The following is a 14819-nucleotide window of genomic DNA, read 5'->3' as shown; positions in this document are numbered from 1 at the left end:
TGAAAACAAGAGAACGCTGGCCATTAAGGAGAAGCATGAGCAAAGGAAACAGGGCTCAACTTCTGGAGATGTTTTCCCTTGCAATACCTGTGGGAAGTGCTGCGCATCCAGAATCGGCCTCTTCTCCCATATGAGGACAGACACCGACAGATAAGCCTGCCTGCCTGCTCATCCGTTGGACCGACGGGAGACTCCATCAGTTGTGGTAACATGTGTAGGAGTTGTACTTGTGTCAGTGGGACACTTTGTGAAGGCAAAGAGGACAATTGTTTGGTCATGGTAACACACAGTTTTATTGTATGATGCGTAACATGAGTTGAACACTCTGGGTTGTATTGGTCAGTCATAGGTATGGTGCACAGTATGGTATGTCACTGATGGTGGCAGGTAAGCTTAAAGAAGCTTGGATTACCTCACCTAGATTTATGTGTGAGAAGAGTGCATACTGGTGGACATGTGATGAAAGGTGCTGAGAGGGTAGAGGCCTTTCATGTCAGTGATGTCTAGGTATTTTGAGATTTTATCTGACGTGGGTTTTGGTTGTGTGTTTGTGTTTCAGGTGTGCTGCTTGTAGGTGCTGCTTTAGGCGTAGGGTGAACTTTTTACTGTGTGCTGCTTGTAGGAAGTACTTAAAGTAGGCAGTGTGTGCTGCTTTTGTGTGTGTGTTGCTTATGCTATGTAAGGTGTGCTAAGTAGGGTGAACTGCTTAGTATGTGTGCTGTATTGTAAAGAAAACACTCTATAAAAACCACTCCATGTGGCCCTGCTATTGGTGTGAGGAGAGAGCGAGTGAGTACAAGTGAGTGTGCAACATCAAATAGTCGATCCAGTACCCCCTCTCTGATCCTCTCTTTTGGAATCAAACCACACTTTCGAACAGCAGCAGTTTTTACAACTTAAATAGCCCATTTTTTATAGCATGTTGTCATTTAGTTGCCACGCTTTGCCTTTATTGAGGAAAAACTCTTGCTGTGTATAGTTACTGTTTGACTGAAATGGTGTCTGTTGATGACATTCACACTCTTCATGCTATAATAAGGATTTTGGTATTAAAAACATGAGGCTTGCTCTGGATACTGTGAAGAAGCTGTTGTTTTTGGGTTTTTTTTAATCTATCAAGTGAATGCATTTGTGAGGTTGCAAGTATTATAAATACCTTTTCAGAATGATGGAATAATCACTGGACGAATTGAATTGATATTGAAGGACTCTGTCCAGACAGATATGTTGTGAAAGATTTGTGTGACCTTGGCTGTGTGCAGGCTGAAAAGTTCAAGAAGGAGGCGCCAACACAGGAACTCTGCCGACTGCTGACCCTGGAGCTGGTCTTCCTCTGGCATACACTGCCCACCTGTAACCATGATGACCTCAGACATCTGCTCGAAGGTGTGTGCGTGTCTGTTTGTGTGTGGGTTTTTGTGTTGTGTGTGTGTGTGTGTGTGTGTGTGTGTGTGTGTCCTATCTCTGTCTGTCCCTTCAACCCTTTCCCTGCCAAGGAAATAGGATCTAAGTGAAATGCATTTGCCAGGGTTTTTTCCACAAAAAACGGGTATATATTTTCAAAAAATTCTGTGCTCTTTGTTATTGGAGAAAGACCCATAAAAGTATATATTTTCTGAAAGGTAAATGAATAAAGAATATAAAACACATGATGTTTTCCAATTTTGTATATTTTCAGTGTCACGCTGTTGTTTTGAAATCAGTGTCTTGTTTTTTGTCACATTTTCAACTTGTTCATTACTAGCATTAGTCAGGTAATTTGCACAAAAATTTCATATTTTCTGGACAAATGGATAATACCTGTACACACAAATTGTACTAAAACAACCACAATAAAAAATTTTTTGAAAAGAGGCAGATACACAATGCATTGTGACTATTCCAAGTGAAAACACATGGATGTGAGGCCACGCCCCGTCAGTCTCCACCCCCTCCTCTTCACCCCTCTCATATGGTCACTTTGTCCAGTTCTCATCCGACTGCGTTGGCTGGGTGCCAAGAATGTTGCTCACAGTGTGCCCTGCTAATAATTCAGTCACTTTCTGTTGTCTGCTACAGCTGTTCAGCTGGCATCACTCACTGATAGTCATATCTTGGCCACTCTCTGCATTGCTCCGTTTATTTTCTATTTGATCATCAGATAAAAGTTCATCACTGTCTTCTTCGAATTTATGCTTCAGTTCTTTCTGAGCATCAGCTAAAGAAAGCAATCTTGGTTGATTTAGTACACCACGATCGCATGTCTTGAGCACGTTGTCCGACATTTTGTTGAGCGAGTGAGGAGAGAAGCCAGGCAAACACTGTGGCAGTAACCCAACCAAAACGTTAAAATAAAGGACTGTCTCATGACGAGTGGGGTTTCTAGCGATGAATAGAATCTAGAAAGATTCCCCAAGCTAAAGCTGCCAGTATTTTTGTCAACAAACTCAATGCAAACCAGGGAAAAGTCAGAATATTTGGATTACCAGTTATCTCGTCATTGTGGCAGCGAAGCGTACACGCTTGTGCTGACGAGTTATCTTGTCATAGAGGCAGCCTAGGGGTTAAGCAGGAGGATCTCAAACATCAGCTGAATGGTTGTCTGTGTCTGTGTGTACAGAATGTGAGTGAATGTGTCTGTACATGTATTTGTCACTTGTAATCTTGTGGATGCATTCATGTTTGTATTCTTGAATGTCCATGCATAATCCTGTATGAATTCATGTGCATTTGTGTGTGCATGTTTTTGTGTCTGTGCAGGCACATGTTTAAATGTGCAAGATACTCTCTTTTTTTTTTTTTTTAAAGTGTACCAGCTTCAGCAAGGGCAATGTTCAGTGTTATTCACACACTATGTTCTGACTGCTCCACAGTTTGTGACATGCAGACTGATCCCAAGATATTCCACCTGAAGTGTCTGCTGGAGGGAGCCATCTTCAAAGAACTGGAAGAAACAGAGATGGCCACACAGGTTGGTAGAGAGAGTGGGGATAGGAGTTGGGGAGAGAAGGGAATTATGGAAAAAAAAGGGGGTGGGGGTAGAGAAGTTCATGGCTTGCATATGCATGCATGCATGTGATCATATCTGCAATTTGTAGTGTTGTCTTGGTGTATTTACATATATATATTTTGTTGTTTTTTTGTTCGGTTTTTTGTTCGTTTTTTTTCATATGCTGTGATAATGTTATTATGCACTGTTGTATATGTATTGTTTGATGTGAGGTGCTTAGAGCCCATAATATGAGGAGTTTGTGATATATAGGTAATATTTATTATTATTATTATTATTTGTTTACTGTCAAGGAGGATTTTTCTACAGATTTTTGCCAGGTACAACACTCTTTTTGCCGTGAGTTCTCTTAGTGTGCTAAGTGTTGTCACACACTGGGCCTCAGTTTATTGTCTCATCCAATGACATGCACCACCACTCAAGGTCTAGCAGAGGGGGGAAAATTCTGGTGAGATTTAATCCTGCGTGGTCATATTCTCTCACTTTTTGCTGGTCAGAATGTGAGTGCATGTGTCTATATTTGTGACTTGCATTTCTGTGGGTGGATACATGTGTATTCATATATTTCTATGCACAATCTTGTGTGAATGTATGTGTATCCATGTGTGCATGCCTTCATGCTAAATTCAGAAAAGACAACAGAGGAATGCATGGAAGAATGCATTAAATCAGATGTAATGGTTGATTTGCATTGAAGTTCATACCATTTCATTCATTTGTATTCTATTGCAGTGAGTGGGTTTCGTTGGAAGAATTGAGCCCTATCAAAGCCATTTATTATTGCTGTTATATCATATAGTATGGTGTTGCGCTGTATTATTTACTGAATGTTTTCCTTCCTGTGGTCAGTGTCTGAAGGAAGCATTGGCGCGGCATAATGGGAAGAAGGAAGATGGACATGTGGCAGCTTTTGCCTTATTTGAACTAGCTGCCATCTACATGAAGACACCAGAGGTGGGCTGTGTCCTTCTGTCAGTGCTTCAGTCTGTGCTGTCTTTTCATTTTTCTTTTGTTTTGTGTGTCTTCTTTATTTCGTTTCTCACTGTCACTTTCTGTCTTTCCAGTATGTTCCGCATGGTTGTCCAGAATTATACTTTGTCTGTTGTCTTGATTCTGTGTTCTCCTCTTGCTGTCTTCTTGGCTCTGCACTTCTGTTCGGCCATTAACTCTTTCGGTTCTCGTGGTAAGTGCTATGAACTTAGCGCGAGTCATGTCATCAGCGTGTGTCATCCATCCTTGACTGGGTCATAGTGGGGCAGTGTTTATGAGTGGAATGGATGCCAGATATCCCCTCCCCCTCCCTGGGCCGTGGAAAAGTGGCTGCCTCTGATGTGCTGTGTAGACACATGTACATAGAAAATGGAATGTGTAGAAAATTCAGATTCTGACCAGTTTTCTGATGATGAGTTTTACAACACTCTATCAGATGATGATTTGACCTGTTACAACTGTATGATGAGGAGAGAGTGAAATTAGCTGCTGCTGCAGAAGCACAGATAGCGGGTGATGAAAAGTTCAAAATGTGTGGGTGTGAAAGCATGACTGCTTCAAGGTATATCACATACTTGTCATCTTTGTGTGACATGTTACATGATGAGTGTGACACGGACATGTGTATTTAGAGAAAGCTTTGTTTCTGAATAGTTTTTGTTCAAGAATTATGTGGATAATGATCTGATTCTGGCTTAGTGACTGCTTGTGTAGTGAAAGATTCTCTTTGAGAAAAAGTTCAAATTATTGGTGTGATAAGGACAATGGCTGTGACAGTTGTGACAGTTTTTCATGGATATGACTAGCAGTGTGACACAGATACATGTGAGGCGTTATTCGGTAAGTACCTGCATGATGGGCACACTCTGCAAGCAGAACACTGTCCTGCATGTAGTACATACTTTTATGCATTGTGTTTGACCCAAAATTCACCAGTGTCACCAGAGATGTCACCTTATAGTGTCAGCAGGGTCACAGACAACTTCTCACATCAGTTTTGTACATGACAGTATGTGACAATCTTTGTGTAGTGTAATGAGCCATGTTGCGTAAGTCTCTGAAAAAAGTACCCTGCTTCATACATTTTTCTCTCTTCTCTAAATCCAGGAATGAAGGGGATATACTATCGTAGGAATCTGGGAACAAGGTGTAGTCATGGTTCATAGAAAAATAGGAACTGAAGAGTTATTTATATTTCCATGCTGTGTGTTCAGCACTTTGTTTCCGTGTCTGTTTCTGGTTTCTTTGTTGTTTTTTCCTCTTGTTGGCTTGCATTTTTCCAGTGATGGTAGCACAGTTCATACAGGTGTCTTTGATAAACTGCTTGCTTCCACTTTTCTTCAAAATAATGTGGATTCTCAAAGAATTTGTGTAACATAAATCATGAGTCACTGTGCACTGATACAGCAAAACACAGACACCACAGTAGATTGGTCAGCAGATGCTGTTTCAGTTTGCTGCCCTGGCCTGTATTTTGCCCATTTTCTACTTTCTGGCTTCGGTAATAACCCCCCCCACCCCCACCCCCCACCCCAGAAAAGATTTTTATTCTGGAATAAAACTCAGTTTTTTGTCTGTCCACCTGTGGTATTTGTTTCACAGTTTGCTGTTTATGATTGTATTGTCAATGCTCAGTTATGGGACAATTTCAGTAAAATCCACAAAGTATATACCACTCCTAAGAATCTGTGTTTTCTGATCTTTAGAAAGCAGACATTGACCTCAGTGTTTCTTCTATCATTCGTAAACTTCCTTTTCCTTTCTGCACTGTCTCTTTTTTCCACCTTTTCTGTGTGTGTGTATGTGTGTGTGCCTTTATGTTGGATTCTGTGTTTGACGGGCACAATAGCCGAGTGGTTAAAGCGTTGAACTTTTAATCTGAGGGTCCTGGGTTCGAATCTTGGTAACAGCGCCTGGAGGGTAAAGGGTGGAGATTTTTCCAATCTCCCAGGTCAACATATGTGCAGACCTGCTAGTGCCTGAACCTCCTTCATGTGTATACGCAAGCAGATCAAATACGCACATTAAAGATCCTGTAATCCATGTCAGCATTCGGCAGGTTATGGAAACAAGAACATACCCGGCATGCACACCCCCGAAAATGGATTATGGCTCTCTGCATGGCAGGGTAAAAACGGTCATACATGTAAAAGCTCACTCATGTACATACAAGTGAACATGGGAGTTGCAGCCCACGAACACAGAAGAAGAAGAGGAAGGAGGATTCTGTGTTTGTGTGTGTCCATGCATATGTGGTGGGTGCTGAAAAAAGAGTTGTGACCATCACAGTGTGGACACAAATTATGTTCTGTATTTCTTTGTTGCAGACAAAGCCAATGGCCAGGGAACATCTCCAACTGATCAAGGTGAGTTGATGTATGTGCTTGTGTCATTTCTTCACAAACAGATGTGTTTTTGAGTTCAGTTCTCCTCATTTTTTCCGTCAGTCGGTCAGTTGACAGTGTGAGCTGTCCTTGTCTTCTGTTTCTCTGTCTCCCTCTGTGTCTTGTCCCATTATCCACTCCAGTTATGCATTTCCTTGTTTTTGCCAAGGGTCATATAAAACTTGATTGGTTTTGTTACTGCCTGGGACTGCTGTCATTTGTGTTGCTTAGAGGCACTGCTGTTAATGAAGAATTGTGGTCAGTTGCATATAGAGACCAACAGCAGTGTCTTATTTGCCTTTAGGGGATCAGTGGTTGAGATATGTCATGAACTGTGGTGTTTTGCAGAGGGTTTTTTGTTGTTGTTGTTGTTGTTGATGTGACAGTTTTTTGTGCTTTTTGCACTTTAATTTTTCAATCACCAGAGCAGTATTGATATGGCCCTTTGTGATTGGTTGAGCAATAAACAACAATTTCAAATGGGTCAGTCTTCAGAATTGGGGTTAGGGTGTGTGATCTAGGAGGAAGGTGGCAGAATGGTTAAGATTCTCAGTGACCAGTATAGAGAGTCCATGAGGGTCTGGGTTTGCATCCCACCCTCGCCCTTTCTTCCAAGTTTGACTGGAAAATGAAACTAAGCATCTAGTCAGTTGGATGAGATTATAAACCGAGGTCCCGTGTGCAGCAAGCACTTGGTGCACTGAAGAAGAACCCATGGCAATGAGAGTATTGTCCTCTGGCAAAATTCTGTAGAAGAAATCCACTGTGATGGGATAGGAAAGGGAAGGGATATGAAGAGAGTGGTGGTCATCAAGCTCACCACCAGTGGGGAAGGTAAAGGGGCGTGATCTGTTGACCGGTTGCAAACACACAGCTGGCTGACAGAGTTTCTTTAACAAGCTCTGGTGTAATACTGGGCCACAGGCACCCAGTGAAAACAAATTTGACTGGAAATCCTGGAATTAATTAGAATGCAATTGAAGTCGCTTGTAAAATTTTGGGTTCTATCTCCTGTGTTGCGTCTGCAAATATAAACTTCCCATTACAAATATTCAACCTACGGGGGGGTCACTACCATTGTGGTTGGGAGGCTTAGTGGCCAGTGATCGAGCGAGCTATGTCGGCGGGGGCATCTGTGCTTCTGAGGGTTTACTGCTCTAGTCCCAGGTCTAAGTTGACAGCCTACATAGCCATAGTAGCTGTTCAGGCTGAATAAGTGGTGGGTTTTTTGTATTTTTTTGTACTGATGCCCCTGATAGAGCTTCCCATGCCGAACAGGTCGTGAGTGAGGCCCAAACTAAAAGTGACCCACTGTCCCTTTCACCATTCTCTCTTCTTCTTTTTAACGCCTCTTTTCTGTCTTCAGCTCCCCATCAAGCCTTCTTTTCCACATTCTTTTTTCTCTGCGGCCTTCTTCAGGCCCGCCGTGTTTGCCGTGCGGCGCGACCTGTGATGAAGGGGAATGAGATCCTGCTCTCAACACGTCCCTTTGGCTCGGACTTCTCCTAAGACAGGCAGCACACATTGGCCTGTGTGTGTCAATCGGCTACACCTACTTGGGGCCAGGTCAAGACTGGCAGTTTAGAGGCTAATGATGATAACCCCCGTAGTGCTCAGTTCTCTGTCCCCGGGAGCTGGGCATGATCGGGGGGGAACGCGTTGGAGCTAGACTGTTGGTCGTATGTCCCTCCCGAAACCTGGAAGAGGTCAAGCTGGTGTTCCCTTGACCCTGGCCCCTAAGTTGGACCCCATGGTGGGTGGGTAAGGGAGGGATGAACTAACGATCCAAAAAACCATGGCTTCTATCCAGTCACACCCCCCTAAACATGGAACAAGGAGGAGACCAGGAACGGATGACTCGGACTCCGATTTGGAGGTCGGTGAGACCTCTGGATATTGGCCATCGTGGCTTGTGGTGGAGGGCACTGATGATGACAAGCTCTTGTCGGCTCTCAGCCCCTTCGCCATCCAGAAAGGCTTCCAGTGTTTAGCAGGCGCATTGAAGTCTGTCAAGAGGCTGAGGAATGGAACGTTTCTGGTGGAGACGACATCGAAAAGGCAGACACAGCTTCTGCTTAAAGCGACCACTTTTGTGGATAGGGCGGTGAGGGTCTCCTCTCACAAAGGACTGAACTGCTCCAAGGGGGTCATCAGATGCTCTGAGTTGAGAGGAGTGTCTGAGGCAGAGATTAAGAGTGAGCTGTCCTCTCAGGGAGTGACAGATGTTTACAGGGTGACAGTAAGGAAGGGGTCGGACAGAGTCCTGACCAACACATTCTTCCTCACCTTCTGCTGCCCAAATGTCCCCAAGGACATAAGAGTTGGATACCTGCAGGTGAACGTAAGTCTGTATGTGCCGTCCCCTCTACGGTGTTTCAAGTGCCAGAAATTCGGACACGTGCGGGACCGCTGCAACGAGGAAGAGGCGTGTGGCACCTGTTCAAAGGCGGCGCACCAGGGCGAGTGCATCAGTCCAGCCCGTTGTGTGAACTGCGGAGGCGGCCACCCATCTTCGTCTAAAGACTGCCCCACCTGGAAAAAAGAAAAAGAAATCCAGAAGGTGAAGACGGAGAACAAAATATCGTTCTTTGAAGCCCATAAGTTAGTGGAGGCTACATTGCCAAAGGCAGGACTGTCATACGCTTCTGTCGTCAGACCCAGGATGTTGGATGTTGCGATCCAGACGATGTCCACAGGGACGCAGACGGACGACATACCAACCTTGGTAAAACCATTGGCCTTGGGTGGAGGCGCTGTATCCACCTCTTCCCATCCTGTACAGCGGTCCTCAGGAAAGTCTCGGGTGGAGGCATGGTGTCCGCCTCCCATCCCTCTCCCCTCGTCCCGCCCCTCGTCTGCCTGCCCCTTGGGCTGGTGGGAGTGCCCAGAAACCCCCCGTACCTCCAAAACCCAAGGAGGGGAGGGTTGCAGCATCAGCGGGGTCAGGGAGAGTCGAGGTGGTGGATATTCCGGCTTGGTTGGAATCAGACAGGACTTTAAATACCAAAAATAGATATGCGGTCTTGGCCAACCTTGAGCCACCGCAAGCAGAGGAGCAGGAGGTAGCGATGGATTACTCTGCTGCTTTATTTTTAACCTTTCTAATGGCGGTAATTCATTGGAACATCCGTGGGTTTTATGCCAATCTCCAGGAACTCCAGCTGCTTTGTCGTGCCTTGAAACCTTCAGTGCTGGCGCTGCAAGAGACTCTGCAAAGAGATGGCAAGTTTTTATCTCTCTCTGGTTTTAACTCCATTTCTAAACCCGCTCAACCGAAGCAAGAAGGATTGACGGGAGGTGTCGCTCTTTTTATACGTAAGTCCCTTTTATACAGTACTGTTCCTTTAAGCACCCCTTTACAGGCGGTGGCAGTCAGAGTCACACTTAAGAAAACCATCACTGTCTGCTCTCTGTACCTTCCTCCTTCCGTCCGTGTTCTGAGGCAGGACCTCATGAACCTGGTTGACCAGCTCCCATGACCGTTCTTACTGTTGGGCGACTTCAGTGGCCACTCCCCGCTCTGGGGTAGTGAGGTGACATCAGCCCAAGGTCTTCTTTTGGAAAACCTTCTTTCCGATATGGACCTGTGTTGTCTTAACGACAAGTCACCCACTTACTTTCATCTGTCTTCTGGGAAGCTCTTGTGTTTAGATCTGTCGGTCTGCGATCCATCATTGGTCCTGGACTACGAGTGGAAAGTGCATGACGATCTGCACGGGAGTGACCACTTTCCTGTCGTCCTTCGCCCCACAGATGGGGAAGGTGACTCTGCCTGACTGCCTGAACTATGACAAAGCCGACTGGGGAATTTTTACCACAGAGTTAAGAGTGGAGCTGCAGGAAGAAACAGTCTCACAAAGCAAGGATCCTGCTGACACTCTGACACAGATCATTTTAGAATGCGCCAAAGCAGCAGTCCCATCGTCTACCTCCAAGCCTAAGATGCCAAGAACTCCCTGGTTCAATGCTGAATGTCGGGAGGCCCGTAAGTCTTGGAAGAGAGCACAACGACGCGTCTTTCGGAGACCGATAGCATTCGAATCCATCAACAGCTGAGGGCGAAAGCCAGGTATGTTTTTAAAAAGAGCCAGAGAAAATCATGGAGAGATTTTTGCTCTTCCTTAACCTCCAACACACCCAAGAAGAAAGTGTGGAAGGTCTTGAAAAAAATTAAGGGCAAAAACGTCTGCCCAACTTTTCACCATCTTAAACTCTCAGACGCTCTGGTCACAGAGAAGAAAGAAGTTGCCAATTTGCTTGCCTCCACAATCGAACTGAATTCTAGATCTGCCAACAAATCTGCTCGGTTTCTCAAAACCAAAAACCTGAAAGAAAAAACACCCTGCAACTTCTCTTGCGACAACACAGAGAGCTACAACCTTCCTTTCACTATGAATGAACTAAAATCTGCCTGTACGGATTCCTCTCCAGGAATGGACGAGGTCCATTATAAACTTTTAAAACATCTTCCCGAAACCTGTCTGGACACCCTGCTCAAAGTTTACAACCACATCTGGATTACAGCCTTTTTTCCACCCTCCTGGCGGAAAGCCCTCATAATCCCGGTGCCAAAACCGGGAAAAGACCCCTCGAACCCCTCCAACTACCGCCCAATAGCACTGACCAGCTGCATCTGCAAACTGATGGAGAAGATGGTCAACGGTAGACTGATGTGGAAACTAGAGACTGACGGCCTTCTGGTGAAAGAACAGTGCGGTTTCCGCAAGCATCGATTTACCGTTGACCATCTGGTTCATCTGGAAACCACTGTAAGGAATGCCTTTGTCAACAAACAGCATGTGGTGGCCATATTTTTTGACTTAGAGAAAGCTTACAATACCACCTGGAAATTTGGAATTCTCTCAGACCTGCTCAAGCTCGGCTTCCGAGGACACCTGCCCCAGTTTATCCACAACTTCTTGCAAGACAGACAATTCCAGGTGAGGGTCAGCACCACCCTGTCCGATATTCACGAGCAGGAGCTGGGTGTTCCGCAAGGGAGCATTCTGTCGCCGGCTCTCTTCAGCATCAAATAAACGACATCGTCCAGTTGGTTCAGAAGGGATCGGACAGCTCGCTGTTTGTGGACAATTTCGCCCTGTATGCAACTGGCAGCACGTATGCCAGCATCCAGTGACGGCTTCAGCTCTGCGTGGACAAAATTCAGTGTTGGGCAGAGGAGAACGATTTCACCTTTTCGTCCTCCAAAACTGAGTGTATTCATTTCCATAACTTTCGCCAATTCTATCTGGACCCTGAAATCCGTCTGGAAAATCCACCATCCCGGTGGTCAAGGAAGCCAAATTTTTAGGGGTCGTCTTTGATCAGAAGCAGAACTTCCTCAGCCATATCAAACAGCTGAAAAGCCCTGAACATCATCCGAGTTGTGGCACACATGGACTGGGGTGCTGATAAGAGAACTCTCTTGCACCTCTACAGAGCCCTGGTTCGGTCCAAACTGGATTACGGATGTGTAGTATATGGCTCGGCCATCTTACCTGAAACTGCTGGACCCTATACACCACCAAGGGCTCCGTCTCAGCTTAGGTGCGTTCCGCACCACCCCTGTGCACAGCCTGTATACAGAGGCAGGGGAACCACCTCTCTCCAACCGCAGATTGAAGCTGACCCTAAATTATTACTTGAAACTGTTTTCTGAACCTACAAACCCTGCTTACAACGTTGTATTCAACAACCCCTTCAACAAGAAATTTAAAGACAACCCAAACTGCATCACTCCTCTTGGACTTAACATTCATCCGCACATAGAAAATGCCGATCTGGATGTCGGTGGCATCTCAGACTTCTCCAAGTTCGCTGACAGCCCACCATGGACCTTTAGAACACCTGAGGTCTGATTCGATCTGGCCTCGTACCATAAAGACTCCACCAGTTCACTGGCCTACAGAACTTACTTTTCAGAACTCTGCCACAAATTTCCCACTTTCCAAAGAACCTTCACTGACGGTTCCAAGTCAGAGGATGGAGTCACTGCATCTGTGTTGTCCCGCCTTTCCTGACCAGCCCTCAACGGAACACATCCTGTCTGACAGCTCAGTGTACACTACGGAACTGACCACACTGGTTCTGGCAGTAAAAATGGTTCTCTCTTCGAAACAAAAGAGATTCATGATCTTTTCCGACTCCTTGTCAGCCCTGGAGGCGATCGCCTGCAGGAATCTCACTCATCCCAAACTGCTGGAATTCTACGAAGCTTTCACTCTCGTAATGAAGAAAGGATACGAGGTTGTGTTAGCCTGGGTTCCTGGACATGTTGGCATTCGTGGTAACGAAAGGGCAGACCAGCTGGCCAAGAACGCTGTAAAGAAAGAATTATCGAGATCCTTTGTACCATACACAGACATGAAACAGAAGGTGAACACTTATGTTAAAGATCTTTGGCAAGAGGAGTGGAACACCCAGATGGACAACAAGCTATTCCAGATCCGTCCAGACCTAAAAGAGACCCTCTCTTCAGGGGTGAAGAACAGAAAGGAGGAGTCTGTGCTGTGCAGACTGCATGCGGGGCACACTTTTTTTTACTCATTCTTACTTGTTGAAGGGGGAAGAGGCCCCTCGATGTATTCCCTGTGATGAGCCTCTCACTGTGAAAAACATGCTCCTTGACTGTTGGGATCTGCATGACGTTAGACACAGACATTACATGGCGGTTTCTTTGAAGACCTTGTTTCGTGATGCCCCTCCGTGGGCACTGATGGACTTCTTTAAAGAAGTGGACATTTTTAATCAGATCTGAAGGTTTTAAACTATGGAAGGTTTTTTAAACTTTGAGTGGAAAGCTTAAAGTGGTGACTCGTTTTTATTGTTTGTTTTTTACCATTGTAGTAGGTATTAACGTGGCAGTAGCCTTGAGATGGCCTTAGTGGTCAACGAGGCTCTAAGCACCATAATTTCATTTCATTTCATTTCACAAATATTCAAGTAAACAGAATTATAACTATTGTCACGTAAATCTTACGGATTTATCACCAGAAAGTCTAAAACGGTTTGACAAACACCCTCCTGGAATTAATTGTGATGCAGAGAATTTTAAACCACTTGATTTCATAGAAATTTTATTTGAATTGGATTTAAAAACAGCAAGAACATCAAATATGCAGTGGAATTATAATAACTTTATTATCTGCATAAAGTACAATGTATGAACAATCATCGTGCAAAATTTAAAGGAATAGTTATCTTTGTATTTGACGAAGTAGTGCACATTTTTTGCTCTTGCACTTGGGTGGAAGGTTTTTCTCGGCATACAGGTATGACAAATGTCCGGCAGGCAAGGGGTAAAGAAACCATGGAAAACAAGTCAGCTAAGAATATTTGTTATCTGCATTGAGTAGAACGGAAGAACAAGTGCTCTGTCACACTTGACTTTTCATCTCAAACACTTCAAATATAAAGTGCTTCAAAGATTATCAAAACAAATCAATTACAATCAATTTATATTTTGTTTTTCAGAACTTGTGTAAAGTAAAATGTGGCTGTTCAAATTAAATTCCGCAAACTAATAAGCTTGTAGGTACCAGTGTATTTTGGATGCAACAATTTTCTTCATTCCACACTTGGTCTGTCAGGTGGTCTGATAAACTACATTCTTTTGTGATAAAAATTCACCAGACAACACATGTCTGGATCAAAGTAATTAAAGGTGCTGATTTTCTACCTTGAACAACGTCGTTTGGAACTTGTAATGCAACAGGTCTTCAACTAAAAGCAATCGTATCGAACAACATGAGTTGACCTTTGTCGATATCCATATCTCATTGCATCTTGCATGTGTCAGAAACAATGACTGTCCAAACTTAATTGGAAGAGAGAAAAATGTATAAACAAACCATAACATTTACAAAAAAAAAACATATACAGTTTATTTTCAAACAATATACCATACAGTTTATTTTCAAACAATATACCAACTGTTGGATGCGAGTCAACACAAGTTTCCTGTCTCCTAGACAAACATTTCACACGCTGCTAGACTTTCCACCTTCTCTGATGCTGTGCGAAGCACATATGATTGAAGGGTGTTGTCAAACAGATTTACACTTTCTCTTGATGAGTCCGGACGATTTACATGAAAATAGTTCTAATTTGGTTTTCTTGAATGTTTTTATTGGGAAGTTTATATTTGCAGATGTAAAACAGGAAAGAGGACCCAAAAATCAATATGAGACTTCGATTACATTTCAGTTGTTGAACAGACTTTTTTTTACCAGAAAATAAGTGCATGCACTCTCAGAGATAGATGTGTTGACCACTTGTTGCAAGTGAAGAATGTGTAGTGTATTCATGCACTTGCCTTTGAATGAATAAAATGAGACATGTCAAGCATACCGGGTTGTTTACGACAGTCATGTGGATCTTTTGCAAAATCTTTCAAACTTAATATGCCATCTTTATTGAAGATAGATGTTTTATTAGAACAAGAAACAGAGACCAGT

General features: G+C 44.1%; 1 protein-coding gene across 1 annotated transcript in view; it reads left to right on the top strand.

Annotated features, from left to right (window-relative positions):
* Positions 1-14819, top strand: part of LOC143291185 (tetratricopeptide repeat protein 39C-like) — an 88323-nt gene that overhangs the window by 54318 nt on the left and 19186 nt on the right. Inside the window, 4 exon segments of the mRNA XM_076600910.1 lie at positions 1263-1386; positions 2853-2950; positions 3839-3943; positions 6307-6345. Of these exon segments, the coding sequence (XP_076457025.1) occupies positions 1263-1386; positions 2853-2950; positions 3839-3943; positions 6307-6345 (366 nt within the window).

The sequence above is a fragment of the Babylonia areolata genome, chromosome 16 (genome assembly GCF_041734735.1).
Source record: "Babylonia areolata isolate BAREFJ2019XMU chromosome 16, ASM4173473v1, whole genome shotgun sequence".
Taxonomy (NCBI): domain Eukaryota; kingdom Metazoa; phylum Mollusca; class Gastropoda; order Neogastropoda; family Buccinidae; genus Babylonia; species Babylonia areolata.
The sequence above is the reverse complement of the archived record's forward strand: the minus strand, read 5'-3'. Positions and strand labels throughout refer to the sequence as shown.